The 24,700-nt window shown below is 44.9% G+C and overlaps 1 protein-coding gene across 1 annotated transcript in view; it reads right to left on the bottom strand.

Moving 5' to 3' along the window:
- The window catches only part of FARP2 (FERM, ARH/RhoGEF and pleckstrin domain protein 2), a 77,100-nt gene that overhangs the window by 5,200 nt on the left and 47,200 nt on the right, over positions 1–24,700 (bottom strand). The window contains exons 14-24 of the mRNA XM_058812508.1: positions 18,768–18,940; positions 14,127–14,216; positions 12,733–12,866; positions 11,797–11,878; positions 9,751–9,988; positions 8,097–8,227; positions 7,267–7,335; positions 6,790–6,879; positions 6,040–6,122; positions 3,897–4,015; positions 2,994–3,157 (exon numbers count right to left, since the gene is read on the bottom strand). Coding sequence (XP_058668491.1) covers positions 2,994–3,157; positions 3,897–4,015; positions 6,040–6,122; positions 6,790–6,879; positions 7,267–7,335; positions 8,097–8,227; positions 9,751–9,988; positions 11,797–11,878; positions 12,733–12,866; positions 14,127–14,216; positions 18,768–18,940 — 1,373 coding nt within the window. The remainder of the gene's footprint in view (positions 1–2,993; positions 3,158–3,896; positions 4,016–6,039; positions 6,123–6,789; positions 6,880–7,266; positions 7,336–8,096; positions 8,228–9,750; positions 9,989–11,796; positions 11,879–12,732; positions 12,867–14,126; positions 14,217–18,767; positions 18,941–24,700) is intronic.

Genomic DNA, 24,700 nt, shown 5'->3' with positions numbered 1-24,700 from the left:
GATGAACAACACAAGCTACACAAAGCAAAGCTGGCATGGAAGGGGCTGCAGGGAGGGGAACACTGCCTTGGAGTCAGCCAGCAGCACAGGAAAACCTCTGGCATGGAATGGCAACACAGGAATTTTGTAATTTGAGAAAAAGACAGGATATGTGGCAGATTTACAGAGAGAACCATTTTTTTTGAGGCATAAGCAGGAGGAAATCCTGTCTTAACAAGGCAGTGGCACACATCTGCCTCTGAGGATGAGGATCCTCATGTGAGCAGTTAGGAAGCAGGACATTTTCCTGGGCATCCCAGGGCTCCTCCCCACCAGCACAACATGTGAGAGGCATCTTTACCTGGATCATGCACAAGTAATCAGACAGGGAAAGGCTCTGGTTCCGGTACCAACAAACATGGGTGATTGTGTTGGGCCGTTGGGCCTGGCCCAGCAAATAGCGAGGAGGAAGCTCTGGAGAAACAGCAAGAGAGCAGAAAACTGAGCAGAGAAACGGGGAGAGAAAGAGAAAAACAGAATGTTAGGGTGAGAGGAGTGATGCAAGAAAGGTGGCTGTCAAAGGAAAATGGGTTGTGAGAAAAATGACGGTGTTAGAACATGGAACAGGTCAGAGTGAGGGCGAGTGCACGAATCACACATTCCATCCCAGAGCCTGCAGCAGGCTGGGCTTGTTATCCATGCACAGAACTGGTGCTTTTCCCCAGGTGTCAGCAGGGAAAGGCCTGGGCCCTCCAACAGAAACCACAACTCAGCCAGCTCAAGTGCCCAATGTCTGTACCTCAAGCCCAGCTCACACCTACAGCACTTCCCTACCAAGCTGATCCACAAGGTCTCTATCAGAAAAACACAGGAGCTCCAGTGCCCAAACTTTCAACTCCATTTGAACAAGTGCCTCAAGAGCAGAGCAGGACAGGCAGGCCCAGACACAGCTGCAGCCCCCTGCCCCATTGCCTTTGTCAGGTTAGTGACTTCCTTTTCCAGTCCATGTTATTTAGGGTCCTTCCCACTTCAGGAAGTCTTCCCAGCCTCCAGGCAGGGGTCCTGCCCTGCCAAACTGCTGCATGAAGTAAAACCAGAGTTGGTGCAAGCAGTGTAAGGAGTGCTGAGCTGATCAGCCTCGAAATCTGCAGGATTCAGTGCCCAAATGTGGCACCAGTGCTGCCCTGCACTGTGAGGAACAGTCAGACTGCAGGAACCAGTGGCTCACAGAACCCCAAAAAGGTTTGGGCTGGAAGGGACCGTAGAGCTCATCTGGTTCCAACCCCTGCCATGGGCAGGGACCCCCTCCTCTAGACCAGGCTGCTCAGACTCCCATCCAGCCTGCCCTTGGACACCTCCATAATCAACATCTCTGCTCAGCATAGAATGATGCTGCCATGAAAGGACACTTGGCTGCTCAGTCCTGCCAGCAAGGGAAGGGCAGAGAATTCCAACTGAATTCCCTCTTAATTCTGGGTGCAGCACAGCAGCTAACCAGAGCTCTGTACAGCACAGTCAGTCTCTCAAGGAAAATATCATGGAGAGGGGACCATTATAATCATAGAACCTTTAAGGTTGGAAAAGACCTCCAAGATCATCAATTTGACTAAATTCCACTTAATTTAGCAAAGGGCCACATCCACATATTTCTGGGGATAGTGACCCCACCACTGCCCTGGGCAGCCTGTTCCAATGCTTAACCACTCTTTTTGCTAAGAAATTCTTCCTGATTCCCAACCTGAACCTCCACTGTGCAGCTTGAGGTCATTCCCTCTTGTCCTGTCCCTTGTTCCCTAGGAGCAGAGCCTGACCCCCACCTGGCTGCTCCCTCGTGTCAGGGAGTTGTGGAAAGCCAGAAGGTCCCCCTGTAGATGCTATGGCACAGAGAGAAACAGGAAGCATTTCTCACAGGAGCTTGTGAAAAGTTTTAGGGAGCTGGAAAGATGTGATAATTTGTTGACTATAAACAATTTGCAAGTAGTGTTTTTCTACTTTATTTTTCTGTTCCTCTCAAGGACAGTGTGTGAGAAAGATGTTTCTGTTAGTCAGCCAATAGAACAGACTCTATTGTACCACTCTGCCGCAGACATCTTTTTATGAAAAATCCTTTCCTTAGGATTTTTCCTCCTGAGAAGCTGGGAGGCCTCAGGAGCAAAATGTAAACAATGATTATCTGCTGCTGTGGAATGCAACAGGTGCATCTGTGATTGGTCTCATGTGGTTGTTTCTAATTAATGGCCAATCACAGCCCAGCTGGCTCAGGCTCTCTGTCTGAGCCACAAGCCTTTGTTATCATTCCTTTCTATTCTTAGCTAGCCTTCTGGTGAAACCTTTTTCTTCTATTCATTTAGTATAGTTTTAATGTAATATATATCATAAAATAATAAATCAAGCCTTCTGAAACATGGAGTCAGATGCTTGTCTCTTCCCTCATCCAAGAACCCCTGTGAACACCATGACACCACTCTATAAAAACCATGCGGTTCTTTTGAATAAAGCCTTCTTTGCCTTTTCTAAAAAAAAAAAACCAAAAACAAAAACAAAAAACCCCCCAAAAAACAAGAAAGAAAAAAAAAAAAACACAAAAACCACCCCCGTGAGCCTCCTTTTCTCCAGGCTGAGCCCCTCCAGCTGTTTCTGGTGCTCCAGATCCTCCCCCAGCTCCACTGTCACTCTCTGGACACTCTCCAGCTCCTCAATGTCCTTCTTGTGGTGAGGGTCCCAAAACTGACCCCAGGATTGGAGGTGCACCAGCAGTGCCCAGCAGTGCAGCAGCAATGCCACTGCTCAGTGCTGCAGCAAAGCAGGGTGACACCCAAAGGAGAATTCAGCCCCAGCACATCTTGAATTTCCTGTAAACCTTCCCCGCTTCGTTCCCGCTGCCCAAGCGAAGCCCTGCTGCACGGAGAGCAGACACACAGACAGCCAGACAGGGGGACAGCATGCACAGGTGGGGGGTGCCCAGGCTCTCCCTGGCTGAGAGGGGGCACAGGGGCCAGGGCTGGCCCGGGTACCTCGACGGCCGCGCTGTGGTCGGCCATGGAGACGCTGGTGCTGCGGTACCAGCACACGTGCACCGTGGTGTTGGCACGGGGCTGGCTCTGCCTGTCCAGGGAGCTACGGGAGGAGTGAATGTCATCTTCTGACTCCTGCTCTACTGACACCTCATCTGAGGATCCTGGGGAGGAGAATGGGGCAGTGGTTTAAGTAAACTGTGCAATAGAAAAGTGAGAGAAGCTGGGATGTCTGAGATAGGAGGTTTTCTCTTGTCATGTCCAGCTGAACTGGTTACACGGCTCCTGCACCACTCTGAGCACATCAGTCTGGGTTTCAACTCAGTTCTGCCTGGGGCAGCTGGCTCACAGCATCCAAGGATGGTCTGGGTTGGAAGGGACCTTAAAGCTTATCATTCCAACCCCCTGCCACGGGCAGGGACACCTTCCACTAGATTAAAATCACAGAGTGGTCTGAGTAGTGCTGTGACAGACCTACAGAGGTCTCCAAGAAAAAATACTCCATGTTTCAGCACAGCCATAACACCCCCAGACAGGCACAGGAATACTGGGCTGTAAAAGCTGACCTCCAGAGATTCTACATTTTGGACAAAAACACTCACCACATAGTTAAATTGAGAAAAAGCTATGTGAGGGTTTTTAGGATTTTATAAAGTCCCTTTATAAGGGACCTTATAAAATTAACAACTCTGCAATGGGAGCATCTCTGCTGCATTTAAAGCTGCCCTGAACATCAGTCTGGGAAGACAAGCATATCTCTTTTGATTAAAACCAAAGCCCAATTAATTCTCCATCATCATATGAACTATAAAAATACATCATTTATGTCATCAAACTCACAAAAGGAAAAGCAGAAAGGACAGGACAAGTGCTGCTTTCAGGGGGGCAGGGAACAGCACTTACTGTTGGAGCGGTTGCAGACGGAATTTTCCAGAAGCATCTCGGATTTCTCTGTGGATTTCTTGGCCATCTCAATGGCCACATTCAGGTCTTCCATCCACTTGCCCATCTCCAGGCGGGTGCTGCAAGGGAAGCAGAGGCAGTGGGCATCTCAAGGGAAGCAGTAGCAGTGGGCATCTGCCAGCCCAGAGCTGTGCCCTGCTGCTGAAGGCACAGATCACTGCCCAAAGCAAGGGGCAGTATCCTTCCATTAGATAAATAAAACCAAAATTAGAATTCCTCCAAAGCTGGAGCTTTCCAGAGAGGAAACTGACCTCATACAGCCTCCACCTCTACAGTCAAGCCTTGAAACAAGACTAAATTAACAATTAAACACTTGGACTTTACAGCAAATAAAATGCACAGACAGCAGGCAGGGTCAGGAGAGAATTCTGGAACTTTCTGGGGGATACAAGCCATGATTTTTTTGAAGGACAAATAGCAGCCTGAAGCACAGCCCATCTTTTAAAGAGCACCTGACATCTCAAGCAAGTAAAACCCAGAGCACAGAAAGAGGAAATTTCTTTCCCCCCTCCCAGGATCCTACAAGGTGAGACCTTCACAGCCCTTCAAGGTGTATCTGTATCCACAGGGATGCAACAGTGGAAGGTTTGGCTTTAGACACAGCCACAACATTTCTTTGTTTTGGTAACCACCTTTTTTTTTCTGGAAGTTTTTAATTTAGACTGAAGATTCCAACATGATCGAAGCCTAGCAGTAATTTTTATTTTTGACAGGTAACCTTTGAGCTATTTTAAAGTCATGAGAAGGTAAAATTCTATTTATTTCTCTAAATTCAGAAATCTTTCAAGCACCTTAGACTCACAGCTGCTGGGAAATGGTTGATCTTAAAAAAATTGCATTCTAAGGTGTTAGGTTGGAATTTTAAAAAATAAATCTGCATACCAAAGGTATTGGCTCCTGTGCCATTACACACCTGCTTTATAAATATACTGTAGTGGTTATTTTTCAAAAACAGGTCATGAAGCAGTAAAATCCCTGTGATTTAAGGCTGAGATTTAGTGCTCCCACCCTGCATCGTTGGCATTCCTGATTCCAGCTGGGTTTTCACAGCAGACTTGCAAAAAGACAAAAACTCCTAAAGCTGATCCTGACTCCAGGGGTAGGAGCCACCCTAATTACAAAAAGGCACCAAACTCACTGCACAGGGATAACTGAGGCTGAAAATTGATTGTTTTTATTCCTAAGCCAGCCTTTAATTTTCCCCCAGCTTCCTCCATGAGATTCTGCAGGAACTCTCCCCTCTTCACAGCAATTTATATGTTCTGAATTTTCATTCTAAAATATTTGTATGTTTAGATTTTTGTCTCCTGAAGTGGTTTGAAGGATGACACTGGCAATTCCCAAATAAACAAATAAAATTGCAAACTTATTGCTGCTATTTGTGCTTTGGGTCAGACAGAAACACAGACTCACAGGATGGTTTGGGTGGGAAGGGAACTTAAATCTCATCTCATCCCACCCCATGAGGGCAGGGACACCTTCCACTATCCCAGGCTGCTCCAAGCCCTGTCCAGCCTGGCCTTGGGCACTTCCAGGGATCCAGGGGCAGCCACAGCTGCTCTGGGCACCCTGTGCCAGAACCTCACCTCCCTCACAGGGAAGAATTTACTCCCAATATCCCATCCAACCCTGCCCTCTGGCAGTGGAAAACCATTTCCCCTTGTCCTGTCCCCACAGGGCCCTCTCCAAAGTCTTTTTCTACTTTCCTTGTTGGCTCCTTCAGGCTTGCAAGGCCACAGTTTGGTCACCCCAGAGCTTCTCTTCTCCAGGCTGAGCAACCCCAGCTGTGCCAGCCTTTCCTCCCAGCAGAGCTGCTCCATCCCTCTGCTCACCCTGGTGCCTCCTCTGGGCTCTCTCCAGCAGCTCCAGCTCCTTCCTGTGCTGGGCCCCAGGGCTGGGGCAGCTCTGCAGGTGGGGTCTCACCTGAGCAGGGCAGAGGGGCACAATCCCAACCCCTTTGCTGCTGCCCACCCTGGGATCAGCCCAGGATAAACTAACTGCTCCTTCCCAATATTCAAATCTGAAAAAGGAGCTGTGAAGAGTCCTGGTCTTATTTTGAAGTCCAGAGGAAAAGCAGGATTACCTGGCTGCCACCACTATGGTTTTCTGTGCAGAATAGATTGTGAAGCAGTGTGGGACAGACCATTCATTCTCACTCTCCTCCACCTACAGGAAAAGAAAATATTTTTCTCATCAGTGCTCAGGCACCAATAAACACTAAAACTGTCCTGTGCTGGCTGGGACTGGAGTCAAACAGGATCCCAACCCTGCTGCAGGGAGTGCAGAACAGCAACTCTCTGATGAATACCAGCTACTTTCAAGCCTATTTTGGCTCTCTATGAAAATCTATGGTGTGTTTCTACTGCAGGGGCACAGCAGCACTTCCAGCAGGGCAGGGAAAGGAAGGGTTGGAGCAGATTTGGCTCATTACTCACCGGGGGGTCAAGCACTATCAGCTGCAAACCAAAGACAGAAAGAACAATCCTGTTAGAAAAGGTGTGTGGAGGCAGGAGCATTGATTACATGCCCAGCTGTGTGCAGGGGGACAAAACACCAGGATAAATAAATCCCTATTTCCAGATCAGCCTCTCACAACAGTGTGAACACGAATGGGCAACAGGGTGTGCTCCAGCTGTTTTGCTAATGTGGAAGGAACAGACTCATCACCTGCAGATAAACAAAGCTCTGTTTGACACACATCAAGGTCCAATTGTTGCTGAGACCTGTCTTGGAGCAGTTTGTGGCTTTGGTCCTTGTGCCCTGAAGGAATTCCTCAGCCTGCCTTAGGCAAAACCATTTCCCTAACCCTGTGGTGCAACATGGAACCACTTACCAACATGCCATGCAGAGAGAGGTGTCCGTGGATTTTGAACTGATTTGTCCCTGTGACCCCTTTGCTTGTGTACAGTAACATATCTGAGAACTGCAAAGGCAGGAAGAGAACAATCAGTGCTCTGAGAGCAGCAGGCAGAGCCAACAATTTTTTGACATCTCCTTGAAAATCTGTTGTTTAAAGGCCACTGTAGGTGCATGAAAAATGCCATTTCTCAGTCAGCCAACTACCCTTCCAACCTCTTTTTTGTTTACTTATAAAAGAGGAAATAAATTTTTAAATTCTGTTAAAACTCTGTGCCATTAAGGAACCAAGTTGACCAGGGAGTAGTACCACAACCACACCCTCTAAAAACATTGCTTAGAGTGAGTTTTCAGTCTCAGGTGCTGATTTTCAACACAAGCACATAAAAACACACTTCCTCAACAACTTTATCTTGAAGACTTTGGGTTTATAAAAGTCAGGAGCAACACCCACCAGAAAGAACATCCTCTGCTGTAAGCCCTTCTTAGTGAGCTTGTACAAGCAACCTTCCCGGATAAACTCCTGCAGTGGAAAAGAAAAAATTAAATAATATTTGATCTTTCCTGAATGGGGGAATTTTATCTTCATCCCAGAGTACACAGAGTTGATTGGTGCCCAGCAATGACCACTAACAGATTTCTTAGAGGCCCAATGACACTTTCCTTCCTTTTTTGGGACATGAATCAGCTCCTTGCTGCAGCCAGCATTTAAATCAGTGAAGGAAGAGAAGGGAAAGGAGCAGAATTCCTGTTGGACACCAGCAGTTCACCTATCACACTTACATCCCACTGCAGTGACTGCCAGAGCATCCCCAAAGCCCATGCAATGCTCCTGTATCTATGCCCAGTACATCTATCAAAAACAAAGAAACAAAAACCCAGGCAGGAACTGCACAAACTCCTGTAACACAGTGGCACCCACACCAGTTCAGCCCAGTGCTGTGCTCTCACCATCCCTGTGCCCTCTGAGTTTGCACCAGGCAGACTCAAGCAGAGCTGGGAGTGCATTTCCAGTAGGACACAGCAGTTCCCAGTCATTCACAGCACCCAGCACAGCCAGTATCTGTACTGGGAACACAAAACTGCAGCCAGAGCTGAAGCAGAGTCTTTCTGATCAGAATATCACCAAGGGGATGATCCACCATCCATGGTATTCACTAAGAGAACTTCAGTTACATGAAGTTACACAGACCAGAGGGGCAGTGATGGCAAATCCTCACTCCAAAGGCACTTCCTTGGAAATAAAACCACCAAAGGCTCCAAAAATTCAGCAGAGGCACTTACCCTGCCAGGTGCTGTGAGATTGTCCACCCCAATCAGGTCATGCTGCAGCTCTGTAAGCTTCTGGAAGTTTTCCAGGCGGATGAGGCTGTGCTGCAGCTGGGAGGTCATTTCTGTGACTTCCTTCAGAGCATCTGTGTGGAGAACAGCACCAATGGGACCAGAGCAGAGCAATCCAGGCCACCCATTTCACCCCTGGAAAACTGAATCTGAAACTTAGATCTGAAATTTATAGCCAATTCTAGAACAGAATGGTTCATATGGAAGGGACCTACAATGCCAATTTAAGTGTATTTTAGAGAAGGATAAAAAGAGCAAGCAACTTCACAGCATTTCCTATGCTTCTGGAGATCATCGTGTATCTGAGATTTTGCTTAAACAAAAAGCATTAACTATGCAGCTGAAAGTAAATGAAAATATCAAACTATTTCTGCCAAAGATTACTTTGTCATGAATGGACTTTACTACACACACTTCTGATGCTGCAAAACAAGCATTTTTGGTCACATTTTTACATCTAAAAGACAAAAAGGTTGTAAAAAAAAAACTCCTCTTTTTTTTTCCCCTGCTAGGAGACAAGAAAAGGTCATTTTCCAGCTTTGGGATGCATCATGAGAAACCCACTTCCTGGAATGCCAAGAAAAAGAAGCACTTACATTGAATTCGTGAACATAACTGAAAATAAGTGAAGCTAAGTGTTCAAGGCCAGGCTGGACGGGGGCTCTGAGCATCATGATCTAGCAAAATCATCCCTGCCCATGGTGGAAGGGGAATGAGCTGAGTTTTAAGCTTTCTTTTAACCCAAACCATTCTGAGATTCTATGAGTGTGTAATTCTTGTGTTCCCAGGGCACAGGCAGAGTTTTGATGCCCATGGGGAGAGTGCTGCCAGCAGGACAGGGCTGGGCTGTAGGAGCCATGGGGGTAGGACAGTTGGGACAGACAGAGATGAGAGATCTCTGCAGCCAGGTCAGGAACTTGGGGTTCATTGCAAAGGGCCTGGGTGCAGGGCCCTGCTGGGATTTGGGGTTCATTGCAAAGGGCCTGAGTGCAGGGCCCTGCTGGGATTTGGGGTTCATTGCAAAGGGCCTGGGTGCAGGGCCCTGCTGGGAGCTGCAGCCACAGCTCAGAGCAGGCCTGAGAGAAGAGAAGGGGAGAGAGGATGACAGGGTAAGAGGGTAAGAGCATAAGGGAGTAAAAAAGGTTAGAGAGTAAAAAAGGTAAGAGAGCGTGAGGTTCCTATTACAATACAATAAATCTTCTTCTGTGTTGAATATTCTAATGCTCACTAACCAATCTAGTACAATATACAAATCCTATAGCATTTACATACAGCCTGTAAGGTAAGAATCATTACATTACCACACTGTGTAACATTTTAAACCCTAAAAACTCCTCTTTGGGCCCCTTCTGCCAAGCTGTAGGGTCTGCTCTGACCCTTGGAGCTGTCTGCAAGCAGAGGGAGTTGTTCCATCAAAAAGGGATTACCTTCACCCAGCCACACCATTGTTTTCCTGCTGTTCAGTAACTGAGGTATCTCAGAGCTTGCCTTCATTTCAATCTCACTTATAGTTTCCATATTCTCAAAATCTTTTGCCACACAATCCCATTTCTAAGGCTTTCCTGTTGCACCTTCCCCACACTGGGCGCTCACTCACTGCGGCAGTCGGCGAAGTCCCGGTGCTCTGCTGTGTAGTGCTTGCACAGCCTCCCCAGGATCAGCTTGTAGTGCATCAGTCTCTGGATGGGTTTGAGCAGAAAGGTGTTGAGGGGCAGGTAGCAAACCTTCTGCAGCTCAAACTCCTTATAAACCATCTCCAGCTTCTTGAGGCGTTTGGTTGCTTTCTCCAGTTCCGTCAGGACCTCGTCGTGTTTCTGCAGGTAACCCGTGAACTCCTGTGGAAATGGACACAAAGTGACTTGCATCAAAGGAAAACAGTCCTTCATCATTAAAGGAAGTGGCAGACAGCTCCTAATCAAGGTCAAAATAAGTGTTTGTATGGAATTGTGCCCGTGCCTGCTGAGGATACCAAATGCTGGTGATACAAATAGCAGTCCCACACTCCTGCACTCCCATTCAAGCCATTGGTTTTAATTAAATAAATACTCCACTACTGCAGCACTAATGTAACTGTCCCACATAGGCACTCTGCACCACATAAAGCTGATTTCATTTCAGAAGAAATTATTCTGCCTTTAAAAAATATGTATATTTTTAAATTAAATGACCTTGTGAATCAAGGTCTCAATAGGGGAGCTAAATAAATAACTTTTCTTTGTTTTCTGCTGAATAACCAACAAACACCATTTATCAAGGTACATTTAGGTGCCTAAATAAGCAACAGTGATACAAAACCTTCCTGCAATTATTTTACCATGTTTAAAATTGTTTCTCAAAAATAAATAAACTTACTTCGAGATTGACTGAAAAAGAAAAGTTTTAGATGGGATATTGGAAAGAAATTCTTCCCTGTGAGGGTGGTGTCAGATACTAGAATTTGATAGTTCATGGCCTAAACATTGTTAGGAACCTTTTTCCTGTTGTATAAAGAAGTTACAGCCACAGAAGCCCAGCCCTCCCTGAAGATGCCTGACTGGAACTTTGGACTGAGAGTTAAGATGCCTTGATAAGATAAAGGGAACACTATTATTCAATAATCATGGGTCAGGGAGAATAAACAAGGCAGAGGGAAAAGAATACATGCCCAAGAAAGCCAAACCCAGCAGAAAATCATTCCTGACTGGGTTTGGGAGGGGGAGGCCATAGCCCAAAAGGTCAGGTTTGCATGGAGCCCCCAAATAAAGGGGAGAGGAGGAGAGTTTTGGGTGCTTAGCAAAACCTCTGGTCAGAGGCAGTGAACACCCACCCTCCCTTACACCAAACTGGATCAGTTGTAAAACCCCCCAACCCCAGGATGGCCACATCCATGGGACATGCATGTGGGAGGCAGCTGAGGAGAGGTCTTGATCCATCCAAGACCCCCTCAAAGTGCTTCCCAGACTCATTCCTGTGGCCTTGCACCACAGGACTGCACAGGATGCAGTGATTCACTCAGCTGCAGCAGACTGTGTAAGAGTTGCCCCTCTCCAGGGGAGATACCTGGCCATTCCACCTGGCCTGAGCACATATTAATCCCTATTAATGATTCTGTGTTTTGTGGGGGACCCTCAGCACCAAGACAACCAACTGGACAGGAACATCAGGACACTGGTGGGATGCACAGAGTGGTGATATTTTCTTTAATCTCTCTCTTTCTGTTCCCCCACATCTGTTCTATTTCTTTCACTTCCTTCTCTCTCTCTCTGATATTTACTATTAAATAAAGCCCATACTATTGACTTTGGCATATGGTCTCATTTGCGTTTCTAATTTTTTTTTTGCATTTCTAATAATTTCAAGAACCAGACTGTAACAGGTGGTGAGGCCCTGGCACAGGTGCCCAGAGAAGCTGTGGCTGCCCTGGATCCCTGACAGTGTCCAAGGCCAGGCTGGACAGAGCTTGGAGCAACCTGGGACAGTGGAAGGTGTCCCTGCCATGGCAGGGGGTGGAATGGGATGGGCTTTAAGGCCACTTCCAACCCAAACCCTCCTGGGATTCTGTGATGAATGGAAATATTAACTCTGAGCTCTGATCCTTGACAAAACAAAACCAAACAGAACACCTCAATAATCCCAAAATTCCAGGTCTTGCAGCCTGTGTTACCTTGAGAGCGTGCATGTTCCTGAGCATGACATCCCCAATGCGCTGGAAATCCCCCTTCACGTGAGCATTGCTCCTGCCTTCCCTGGAACACACATGAGGAGAAAAGGAGAAGGAAACATGCATGGCGGATCAAGAAGTTCCTGTTTTCTCCCTCCATCTTCCCTTGAAATTCACAAAAATCTATAGGCATTTGACATTCTGATTTCACTGCTCAGATTGAGAACTTGGTACGTTAAATATGGATGCTGCACAAAACAGCAAACACAAAGACATGCTTAAAAAACTGAGAAAGGACTAGAAAGGAGCTTGTGTGAAAGTCTATTTGAGTGTTTTACACTCCAGACCTCCACATAAATATCATAACACGACCCCACCTGATTTTGTGAATTTATTTTTGTTCACACTTTGTTTACGTAGATCACCTCCTTTTGAAAGGAAGTTATACTGTAATATATAACATGGCAGGTTAGAAGAAAATAATACAAAGTTTAAAAACATCATGTGTGAAATAAACTGCATTGCAAGAACTAAACTCCCATCTTAATCACAAAAATGTTTCCTAGATTTTCACCTGGAGATTTCATTAAAGGTGGGGAAAAAACACATGCATCATCTTTTTGATCTTGTGTTCCTTCTTTTTTCTAAGGCTTAATAAGCACTATCAGATTATATCAACAATTGATGATCTTAAAGGTGTTTTCCAAGCTAAATGATTCTGTGATTACAAAACCCTCAGTCTGGTGCACAAGTCATACAAGTACAAGATATTATATACAAAGCAAAGATTAGAAAATGGCCTTTGTGCAACATGGTTTGTGCTTTTTTCATGGCTTTAATTTCATAAAAGATTTCTCCTTGCTTCTGTTGATGCAGAAATACCAATTGCAGTCTGGTTTGGATGTAAGGATGTATAAAAAGGTCCCCCATGTCACTTACCAGAGGGAGAGCCTCTGTTCAATCTCCTTGAGAAAGCCTCTGTGGAACTCATAGATGGGGTCAATGTTGGAGAAGAGCAGGGTCATCAGGCCCTCGGGCATGGCATTCTCCTTGATCACAGCACTGCGGAACCACTGCCAGAAAACCAGAAATTCTCATCAATGTCTCTGCTTCAGAAATTCATTGTTAGCATGAAAATTCCTGCTCCTGAAGTGATGGGGGAGGAGAAAGTACGCACAGGGAAAAAGCAGGGAGGAAGTAGTAGTATTTAGGGAAGACGTAATTTGTGAAAAATGGAAAGAAGGGATTTTTTTTCTGTGCCAAATATGAGGAAGATGAGGCCCATGGCTGGCTGTGGGCACCAGCTGGTTTCTGAATGCAATGATGGGATGGTTGGGGACAGCTGAGTGACAGTCAGTTACCCAGTGGCTGCCCCAGCTGCTGCCACTTCCACGCAGATAAAACTGCTCTCAATGGCCTGGAGCCTGTGCCAGTCACTCAGCTGAAGATCTCGTTGAGGTCACATTCCACACTTTAGTGCTTCTGGCAGGGATGGGGATATTACAAAAATCCTCTGAGATTTTTCCCCCTTCTTTTAGGAGAAGTGCTGGGAAGCCTGTAGGAGGAATTGGAGTGAGATGGTGCTCAATGAGCTTGCAGAGAACACCTCCACTGAGGCCATGAAGCATTGAGGGAATCAAGCTTTTCTTTAATGAAATTAAAACAACAGCTTATAGGAAGGCAACAGTCACAATGCTCAAACACTGAGCTCATGAACAAAAAAAGCTCTTTTAGAAGCACATGAACTAGAAATTCATGCTGCCCTCCAAACTGGGACTCACTTGTCTATTCTGAGTGAAAGGAGGAGGAAGAAACAGAAGCAGCAAAACAAGAAGAAACTCTTCAAACTCCCATGGGTTCGATGCCCTTTGCAACTGCCATCTGCTCACAGATCCACAGGCACAAGGCTAAAAGCTTTCCAAGGCTAAAAACTTCCCAAGGAAAACCAAAAAAAAGAGAAGACAGCCAGGTTATAAGCAGAGCTGGCAGGTATCACTGAAACAGAGTGTTGTGCAGTTGCAACACAAAATCAGAGTTAGCCTGAAAACACAGATTACTAAAAATCATGTAATATTAACAAGGTAAGGGACTCCTGCAAAATGTTTTTAGGCTTTCCTTGTTGACAGTTTTCAGAGCAAAAGTTTGCCTAGGTCATCAGGATGGCACAGGATGCAGCTGCTGAAGTCCAGGGAAGGAGCTATGCAACAAGGAAGGGGACAGCTGCTTGGCTCATGGATTATGCTACATCACAAGAAGAAATTCCAAGTTTTTCCAATCTTACAACCACAAATCTGTCATAAAAAGGGAAAAGAAATAAAGTCAAAGGCACTTACCACTGTAATGACCTCCAGGTCCTTTAAATAGGTGCGTTCTGTGGCCAGGATCTCCTTTGCTATGAAGTATGCCTTGTCTGTGGGGCAGCGCTGGAAGGACACACAGACACCAGTGAGAACTGAAACACAAACCTCCATTTCCTCTGGGCATCAGCTCAAACCTCACATCCACTTCCTCTTGCTGTGTGCAAATGGACCACCTCATTACTGACATCTCTTTGTTCAGTATCACATTCCCAAATGCTGACTTTACTATAAAATATTCTTTATATTGTTAGAGTATTAAAAAAATGCCAATTATATGTCAATTATCTTAGAATCACAGATGGTTTAGGTTACATGGGACCTTAAAGCTTATCTCATTCTACCCCTGCCATGGGCAGAGACTTTCCACTACACCAGGGTGCTCCAAGCCCTGTCCAACCTGGCTTTGGACACCTCCATTACAGGACCTTCCATCTCAAATCAAGGGAGCATTTCACAGAAATATGGAAACACTTAATCCAATATTCCTAGATTTTAAACCCTTCTCTAACCACCAAAAACAGCCCAACAGATTTGCAAGCAGTCCTTTTCCAAAATTCCTTATTTCCACTTACAGCTTTTACTCAAGCTACTCCTTTGAAGGCCATATTAATTAGATAAGAAAAAAAGAAAATCAAACCACAGCAGTTGTTGCCTGAATGATTGCTCTGGGCTGCTCTTTAAAGAGAAGACAGAATGGATATGGAAAAACAAAGGAATGAAATGGTGGCAAGAGATGTTGTGCAGCTACAGCAGAAAATTAGAACTAGCCTAAAAACATACATTACTAAAAATCATGAAATATTAAGGAATTAGTCACTCTTCAAGGTAAGGGACTGCTTTGACTCCTTAGCTCACTATGCTGTGCTGTAGTTCTGTGCCAAATGCCACTAACTTATGTCAAAATTTGGTCTCCTCCATCTCTGCCCCTCCTGAGGGAAACACTGCTTTGAAAATTCTTTCTTCTGTTTCCTTGTATGTTCTGAGCTAATCAAAAATTCTCTTTATAGAGTCACTTTGAGATGCCTCCAGTGCTGTCAGCACAGCTACTGAGTGTTTCCCAATCCTCCAGCTCAGGGTTACCCATGGAGGACACATTCTCCTGGGTGCTCAGTAACCTCTCTGTTGAGTCCAGAAAATCTCTAGAGGAGTGTATCCTCAAATAATTAATTTTGAGACACTGTCTAATCTCTTTTCAGGTTGTTTTATGCTAGCTATTGCAGTTCCACATGTCAGCCCACTCCCTGGTGGAAGCAGAGAACACGCTCCTACTCATTCCACAGCCATCCCCTTCAATCTACCTGTCTTACAGGCAAAGTCCTACCTGATCTTGGCTTTTTTCCCTGGCCTATTTACCTTACTGCAGCCTCATATACTGTGGAACCTCAGTGGGCATCCTCCATAAGCAGCCTCTTCCCAAAGGAAACATCATCATTTTCCTGGCCTCCCTACAGCCTAAGGTGACACAGTTTCACCATCTCACTTCTCAGTCTCAGTTCCTTACAGACAGGAGAGTTTCTGCTGTCAGGGATGTTCTCACACAGCTCTGGGTACCTCCCCTTCTGGATTATGTACAGGATTTTACTGAAATTCTTTCAAATGTTACAGGGCATGCAGGTGTGTGAAATGGGAGCATGGCTTCCACACAGGCAGGTAGTGATGGGGGAACTTCCTTAACAACTAAACCACACCATGGTCATAACCTGTCACTTCTCATAGCCTGCATGGATCATGTTTTTCTCCACCTCTGAACACTTCTGAGGTTTCTGCCTCACTCTCCAGCTGACTCTGTGCTAACCTGGGGCAGAAGAGGGCTTTTATTTTTCCCAGCCACCTTCTGTTCCTTTCTCCCTCCCCAGCACATCAGCCCTTCCTGTTAATTCTCAGAAGTTCCTGCTCTTTCCAAACTGCTCCCTGGTGGAATTTAGTGCGCTTAATTTGCTTTTTTTCAGTCTTGCAGCAGTCCTAAGTGCATCCCTTGTGCAGAGTGCTGGCAGCAGCTGCTGGGCAGACCCTGCACCAGAGGCGTGGAAAGGCTCTCACAGAGCACAGGGGCCCTGCCAAACACCCTCACCACTGCTCAGGCTCTGCAAGGGGAAAGGAAATCAGCTCATGCCTCAAAAGCCAAACACAAGAACTCTCTGAGGTGGCAGTCTCCTTCTAGAGTCCAAAGAAAATGTTTCTACAGCCATAGCAGGCATCCAGGCAAAGATCCCCACTTGGAAAAAATGATGTTTCACCATATAATGTACAAACAATCCCACCTGGAAACCTTCAGCACTCACCAGATACAGCAAACCCATCTTGTGAAGAGCTCTACTCTGAACTTGCAATGGCCAAAAATGTTTAACTTTTCACTTCAAACACCAGGCTTCAGAAGTGTTAAAATAACTCTGTGTGGGGGAACTCCCCCAAAAAGCCCAGTTTCAATGTCCTTCTTTAAGTGGGTTGCTACAACCAGCCTCCTTTAGAGAAGGAACAGGGAGAAATCTATCAGTGAGATGAAAGAAAAGCACAGTGATTTAAAAAGAAAGGAAAAAAAGAAACCCTCATGTTTCTAAAGGTATCAGTACTGGACCAGCAGCACATGGCTGCAAAGAGCAGACAGCACACATTGTGAGGGCTGGAGAGTTTGCAGAACCTGCCCTGATTAACCACTACAGCAGCATCACCTTCAAAACAGAGCTCTAGTCAGTGAGATATTGCAAGATTGCATTTTTCTTGTACAACAAAGCTGCAAAGCTCCTGTGAAATGTAACCAATTTCACACTGGTTTCCTCTTGTGTCTGTTTCACTTACAACAATGTCTCTGAATAGACATCAAAGCCTTGGAATACTCAGGACTTGATCAAGCTTAAGATCAATACAAGAAAAAGAAGTTCCCTTCTAAGGAGTCTCACTTTCATAAATTAGTTTCAGCCTGAAGGAGAACACAAGCTGCCAAAACACCAGACCATGCAGAATGTGGCAGAAAGGGTTGGGCTTCACATTTAAGTCAGCTAACACAGTCTCTGCTCATTATTTCCAAGCCATAAGGACAAATGAGAAGAGTTATTTTTAAAATAACTATGGAAACTAACAGTAGAGTGATCAGCCAAAGCTATAAACTCCACTCAGAAAGCCTAAATGAGACAGGGAAGCTGCCAGTGGGGTGGGCTGTGTGCAGCTCAGCTCCCAGTCACTGGTTAAACCTTCCTCTCTCTGGCAAGCACTCACAGCACGTCCACACCATGGGTGTTTCTCAACAGCATCACAAAAGTGCCTGGAGGTGCCCAAGAATGGGGTAAAGACACCAAAGAGCAGGGCCTGTGACCTTTCTGCCTGAGGATCCTGGTCCTGCCAGAGGTAAGACAACCAGAACACTGGATGGGGCAAGCAGGAGAGCAGAAGCAAAGACCACACAAGGTGGTTGTTCCTTCTCTGTGGCTGTGTGGAAAACTGCAGATGCCAGTGTGGCCACAAACTCCATACAGAACTGAGTTTGGACAGTGGAGCAGAGAGTCTTCCAGAAAAATGGTCATGGAACTCTGCTGTGGACTTCTTTAAACTTTGGAAGAAATGCAGCAAATCCTGAGCTCTGCATGATGGTGAGGAAAACCCCACATCATGTGGGGGAGTCCCTGGTTAAAGCAACCAGTGCTCAGTGGTTGAAAGGTTCTTTCACCAGGCAGAAAGAAAAGCCCAGGGATGGAGCAGCACCCAGACATAAGCACATCTTGAAGACCCAAAACTGTTCCTGGTTTGAGACTCACTGCACCTGCAAAAGTCAGGGGCATTTTTGTCCCCCTCTTTCCAGAAAATGAACCTCATGGTTCTGCAAGGCCAGAGCACTGTCCACCTCTCTCCAGACAGAAGGGTCAGCCATGGAGAGGAACTTCAACAACACAGCCAGCTGTGCTGAGCAAGCCCAGGATGAAATGGATGTGAGAGAGTTCACACTGAGCTCAGGTCCTCCACAGCTCAAAGGGAACACCACAGGACCCCTCTAAAGGTCCTGTTATGATCAGAAAGCATGGCCTGGAGGAACAATGTATGGTGAGATGGAGCAACGAGACAGTGATGAGACTGCATGGAAAGGAAGGAACCCAGCAAACAAACTCCTTATACATTAACAAATAAGGATCTCAGGATCATTGTGTCCAGCTCTCCACTCCTTGCAGATCCACCTGAAAATAAACCATATGAATGGAGGCATCATCCAGATATTCCTTGATCTTTGTTAGGCTTGGTGTTGTGATCACTTCCCTAGGGAATCTGCTACAGGGATCAGCCTCGGGATAAAGAAACTTTCCCTAATATCCAACCTGAACTCATTTCCATTCTGGGGTACAAAAGGTGGTTTTGAACACAATTCCCTGATACACTGCTCCTACTAAAACAGAGGGAGGTGCTCCCAATGGCCATGCCAAGAAGACACAAGATGCCAGGAGGGCAGAGGGGACTCCTGCCACAACAGCTCAACACATCCAACCAACCTTCAGCACTGGAGTTCTGCCCCAGCCACCACAGAATAAAGCACAATCTGCATTCAGCAAGCAAGCACAGCTCCTCATGGCACCTGCAGTGCCCAGCACAGCTCCCACATGGCACCATCACTGCCCAGCTCTGTGCTCTTACCTTCCTTTTCATTTCATCATCCTCCTCTATCCTGGCGCCACCAGCATCGCTGAGCACAGGGCTGAGCAGAGGGGACGAGCCCTGGGTGGCTGCAGTCACCTGAAAGCCTGGGCTCAAACCCAGGGGACTCTTCAGCACAAGGGAGGACAGCTGGCCATGGTCCACAGGGAGGCCTGGGTGGGAAAACAACAAGAAAATGGAGCGGAAAAGGAGAGAAAATTATTTCAAAGATAGTGCAAATCACGTGATTATCCACTGTTACAGCAAACCAGCATTGTAATCTCATATTATTTTTAAAAAGGTAAAAAAGCAAAAAGGCATATAAATCCAAAGACTTCAGTGTGTATGTTAAAGTAAAGGGAGTGTTCCCTCCATCCCAGAGGTTATAGGGCAGTGCAGTAAGGACAGACACAGCGAAACCACAGTAAAGGGAAGGATAAATTGCTTATTGTCACAGAAAAGTAGTAGCACAATTCACAACACAGGGTTATACTGCAGGGACTGCAATACAGCTTTTAATTTTTGCTTTTCAATATAAGAGTTACTTTTCAACACAGGGAAAAGCTAGGATGAATTATTCCATGACTTGCCACTCCAGAAGACAAAGTATGCTAGAAATACATTCAGAAATTAGGGTATTATATAACCTCATAGAAAACAATTTTGTAGCACTGAGTATTAACTGGATGGACTCAATCCACCTGTTAGAAGCAACAGGTACCACTTTGCTTTAGGTTATTAAACATAATTTTTAAAAATTATTATTACTATTTTGTGGACCCTTTAGAGATTTCTGACACATCACAGTGAATTTAAGCCTCCTCTTTTCAGCCTGTAGACCCCTCCATGGGGGTGAAAATGACCATACAAGATCAGCTTTTTTGGACCAAAGGAAGGTGACAGACACTACACCCACAGAATTCCTCCTAATCTCACATACTGTTTTTCTGATCTTCCCTGTGACACACAAATGAGTTCTCTCAGATCAGGCAACCAAACAGGTATCAGTACTTAAGCAAGGAAAACTGAAACACCCTCCCAAGCCTCCCCAGCAGGATTTGTTGTGTCACGAGTGCTGAACCACCCACCCGAAGACAAACGGGGAAATCAACAGCCAACCCCAAACTGCCAAATCACCATTTCCCAAACTACTTAGAAATCATCACAATATCTTGAAATTTTTAAAACACCAGCCCTCACAGGTATCCAGGATCCCCCCACAGTGCCATGGGTGCTGCAGGAGGAGCTGGGAGCTCTCGATTCCCTCCCAGCTGCTCAGGCTTGGAGAGCACACCCAGGGCGAGGCAGCCCCAGCCTGTGACTCCACATGGACAAAGGCAGGAAGCTAAACAGAGCTGCACTCGGTCACCTGGAAGAGATTCAGATCATCCAGGCTGCTGAGTTAACTATTTGTACACTAGTCCAGCACCACTTCTGGAGGAGATTTTGTTTCTCCCTAAGCATTTTGGCCCTTCACCCCAGGAAAGCAACACTTGTTTCACCTGTCCAGGCACAGGATTCAAGTTTGCTTTTACATGCCAGGAATGCTGAAAAAACCAGCTTCCAAACAAATGAGTTTGCAGGGGTGAGGAGCTTCTTTAAGTTCTTGGAATTTAACATGAAGTAGCAACAAATTCCAGAATCTGTAACTTGAACTGCTTCCAGACAGCCTGAAAACTCAGACACAGAGGGAACAAATGGGATAGAACTTGCTATAAACCACCCTGCTTTTTCACTTGGGTTGTTCTACCTTTTATCTCCTCCAACAGAAGATGGCCAGGAAATTAATTGCAAATATTGAATCTGAAAGCAAGAACTCCTCCCCAAAGCCAGAGTGCCTGATGGAAATGAGGCATGTTCACAGAATCTTAGAATGGTTTGAGTGAAAAGGGACCTTAAAGCCCACCCAGTCCCACCCTGTGCCATGGGCAGGGACACCTTCCACTACACCAGCGTGCTCCAAACCCTGTCCAACCTGGCCTTAGACACTTCTAGGGATCCAGGGACAGTCACAGCTTCTCTGGGCAGCTATGCCAGGGGCTCTTCACCCTCACAAGGAAGAATTTACTCCATCTAAAACTTCCCTTCTTCAACTTAAGGCCATTCCCTCTTGTCCTGTCACTTTCCTTTTTTTTTTTTTTATTCCCTGGAAGAGGCTATAAGAAGTCACAGAGCAGCTCAAGTTAGCTTTTTGGCTAACATTTCTTTAATTAAATATTTGATCTGAGCTCAGTGTGATGGCAGATGATATTACAGGTGAGGACTGAAATTTTCATTCTCACAAGCCAAGTCTTCTCCACCAGAGCAGCACAGAGGACTCCAGGCAAGCAGGTAGGATGTACAGCAATTCCTCATTCTCACAGAGAAGGATGGTAAAGGGAGAAGCCATTTCAACTGCTGCTCAATGTAGAAAACTCCTAATTAGGTGGAAATATTGATGTGAAGATCAAAACATGTGAATGATTCCCTCTGACATCAAACCTTGGTGCTCTGAGGTCTTCCCTTCCCCACAGGCAGCATCCTCCAGTTATATTAAAAGGGATTACTCTTTCACAGGGGTGTTTCTGTGTTTCAGTGTTCTGCATGAAGTGGAAATTTGGTCTCTACAAGTCACACAAACATCCCAGATTGGTGTCTGTAAATGCTGGGAGAACAGCCCTCCATGCATTGATGTGGGAATTCAGAGTGGTACCCCACACAGTCAGACATGGCTGCATCCTGTACACAGCAAATTTCTGCCTCTGCATCACACACAAATGCACTTAAGGCAACATCCAAAAATGCATCAGCTCAGTGTAATACTCCACATACTCAAAGATCTTCAAGTATGCTAATATTCTTAGTTACACTACACAGTTAGAAATGTGCCCTTAAGCAAACAAACCCACAGTTTCATAAAGCCCAGTATACACCTAATGGAAATAAAAAATAAAAACTAATCAATAAAACATTGTAAAAGCTCTGTAGTATTCAAGAGCACAGCTAGAGAATCTGGTGAGAATGCTGAGGGATATCCTCCACAGCTACTGGGTAATACTGGTCATGTAGAAGTAGGTTCCATTTGATTTTCACTGAGATAACAAGCAGAATAATAAGATAACAAGTTTTTGGCATCACTTCCCAGTTATTTTTTCAGCAGGTATTTCCATTCTTCAATCTAAATTCAATTCCTACCCAGAAAGCCAGATTTGAGAGTACAGGCTGGCCAAAACAAAAAATACAGGTTCTCTAAGCTTTATGCATGGATACTTAAAATAATTCAAAGACAGACAACTAAAATAGTTCCCCAATAATACTGAGCATTATGGGATGGACAAAAGCTATGTGAAGGTCAAATGTCAGCAAGAGCTCCTTATCAAATGGAGTGACAGAAAACCTTTAGAGATACAACTTTATGATTATATCCTTGTTATTACTAGTGCTTCAAAAGCAGAGATTATTTTCAGGCTAAAGCCCTGCAGAGGCTGACCAGAGGGCAAGGGGAGCCTGCTCTGAGCCTCCCTTCCACCCCATGCCCTGCTGAACCCATCACATGCACAGACCAAATGATTATTTCTAGAGTGAAATACACAGTATTACTTCCAGAGTGAAATCATTAACAAGCTGATGTACTACAAGTAAAATCCTGGATATTTTCTCTATCTTCCTTATTTCAAAACTTCACAACTAGCAGCTTGTCCCTCTGCAAATCTTCCCTTTAAAAAGACGAGAAATAGTTGGGTGATAAGAGAATCTTGAAAATTATCTGAGAGCCTAAAGAACTGATGCAAGAGACTTTAAATTCAAAGATCTCTTTTTTATCCTCCAACAGGTACAGGTCATGTAAAACATTAAAGCACATTTACAGCACTTGGCATGTGCCCAGTGCTGTGTACCTGTGAAGTCACATACCACAATCCTAAGGTTGGCCCTGGTTTTATGGAGATGCCCATAAAACAACTGAAACAATCCCAAATAATCAGCCTCCTTTTGCCACCTTGCAAAAGCCCTGTTTGCAGGGAAGAGGAATTACCTAAACACTGGCCAGAGATACCTGGAGGAGAACCTGCCAGCTAGAAAACATGCAATCACCTTCACATGCTGAGTTTGCAAAAAAAAGGACAATCTTCCAATAAAAACAGATATACAAGAGAGAGTTCAAGGGATATACCCAGTTTAAAAGAAAAAGATCTCCACAATAAATATAATTCCTACAAAGAAATCTGAGCTTCTAGTCCCATTTGTATTCCAAGCAAAAGATCTGCACAAAGCAGGAAATTGAAAGCCACACACCAGTGTTTGCCTACTGTGCTCTATTTCCAAAAACTGCGTGGAGAAAGCTGGGAATAAAACTGTAAGATGCCTTGGCTAGGAGAACAAATATTTATTCTATTTCAAAGGTAAGGGTAATGAAAATAAAGCTAAAAAGCCCATGTTGTCATTTATATCAAAGTTTTCCTTGTTTTATTGCATAAACAATTAAAATTATGAATTAGTACAAATCTGTAGGTTCATCATTGGCAATCTGAACAGACACAAAGATACTCAAAAACCCCAACATATAATTCAATAAACATTTCCCATATAAAAGATATAGTTCAAGAGATCAATTAAAAAATTCCAGCTCTCTTTGTTTGAATGCAATCTTTTCCTGGCAAGAGTAAGCACCTAAGGAACTGAGGAGTCCCTCTAACCAAGGCACAAGTACCCCTGTACGTACCAATAAACTGGAATTTTGGGATTCCAGCAACTGCAGAACATGATTTGATTTTTGAAAATGTACAGGAAACCTTCCCACAGAGCAGGTTCAATTAATCATGGTCCAAATTTGAACTTCCAAACCTCCAGCTCAGCCACTGGAGTGATCCTATGGGAGCCCATGGGCAGGGAATTAATGAAGAGGATTTTCTGATGTGTTTGGAACTGTGAGGTCTCCCCATCTTCAGACAGAGGAAGTATATGTACAGCCACACATATACACACAGCCCTTGTGACAAGTGAGGTGGAAGAGTCCCTAAAAATGACAGGCAATGACAGCTAAATGACTGCATTGACACCTGTGATTACACTCATTCAGTACTGAGTAATTATGGCTTAGAACATTTTGCAAAATGACAATAATGGGAATGACTTACCGACAGGTTTGCCCCAAAAAAGCATAAAATTATAACAACTTTTATTAGTGTCTTCATAAAATCTTATCCCTACCAAGACTTGCAACTAGACAAAATCTACCACCACCAACAAAAAAAAATCAAATAAAAACACCCAATATCAAACCATAACCAAGCCACCAAAAAAAACCAAAACAAAAATCCCTTAAACAAAATCACCTATGACCACAATACAAAAAAGCACAGGAAAAAGGAGATCAATACTTGGTATTATCCAGATTATTCAGCAACTCTGAAATTCACTGGAAATTAAAGTGAAAGTTGAGGGTAGATTGATATATCACCCTATTCCACCCTAAGATAACATATGGCAAGTCCTGGGAATATACAGCATGTATATACTTCACTAATGAATACTTTAAAATTACAAATCTACACAAAATAGGTAACACAGGTTAGTAAAGTTAACAAAGCTTAACCAGGTGGTGGATAGGTCAGAGAATATTCCATGACCCATGTTTTGTGCAAATTAAGTTTCATTAACTGCATAGATGATCCAAAATGCTCTGATGTAGTGCTTTACATTTAATAAATGTCTTTAAGCATCAGAAGGGTTAGAAGTTCACACATAGAGAAGGACAGGTAGGGATTAAATTGCTCAGTTAAAATACCCATTTTGCTTTCTCTCAGGGTTCAGGTGAGCACTGCAGAGCTAAGCTCAGCAGTCTGTCTCACTGGGAAAAGCCACCAATACTGGCATGCATCCTACAGCTGCCTGTGTTTGCTAAAACAGAACAGAGAGATGTGGAGGGAAGGAAAAGAGCCCTGGCACATCCATTT

This window comes from Ammospiza caudacuta, chromosome 11, assembly GCF_027887145.1.
Source record: "Ammospiza caudacuta isolate bAmmCau1 chromosome 11, bAmmCau1.pri, whole genome shotgun sequence".
NCBI classification, from domain to species: domain Eukaryota; kingdom Metazoa; phylum Chordata; class Aves; order Passeriformes; family Passerellidae; genus Ammospiza; species Ammospiza caudacuta.
This window is presented reverse-complemented; position numbering and strand designations above follow the sequence as displayed.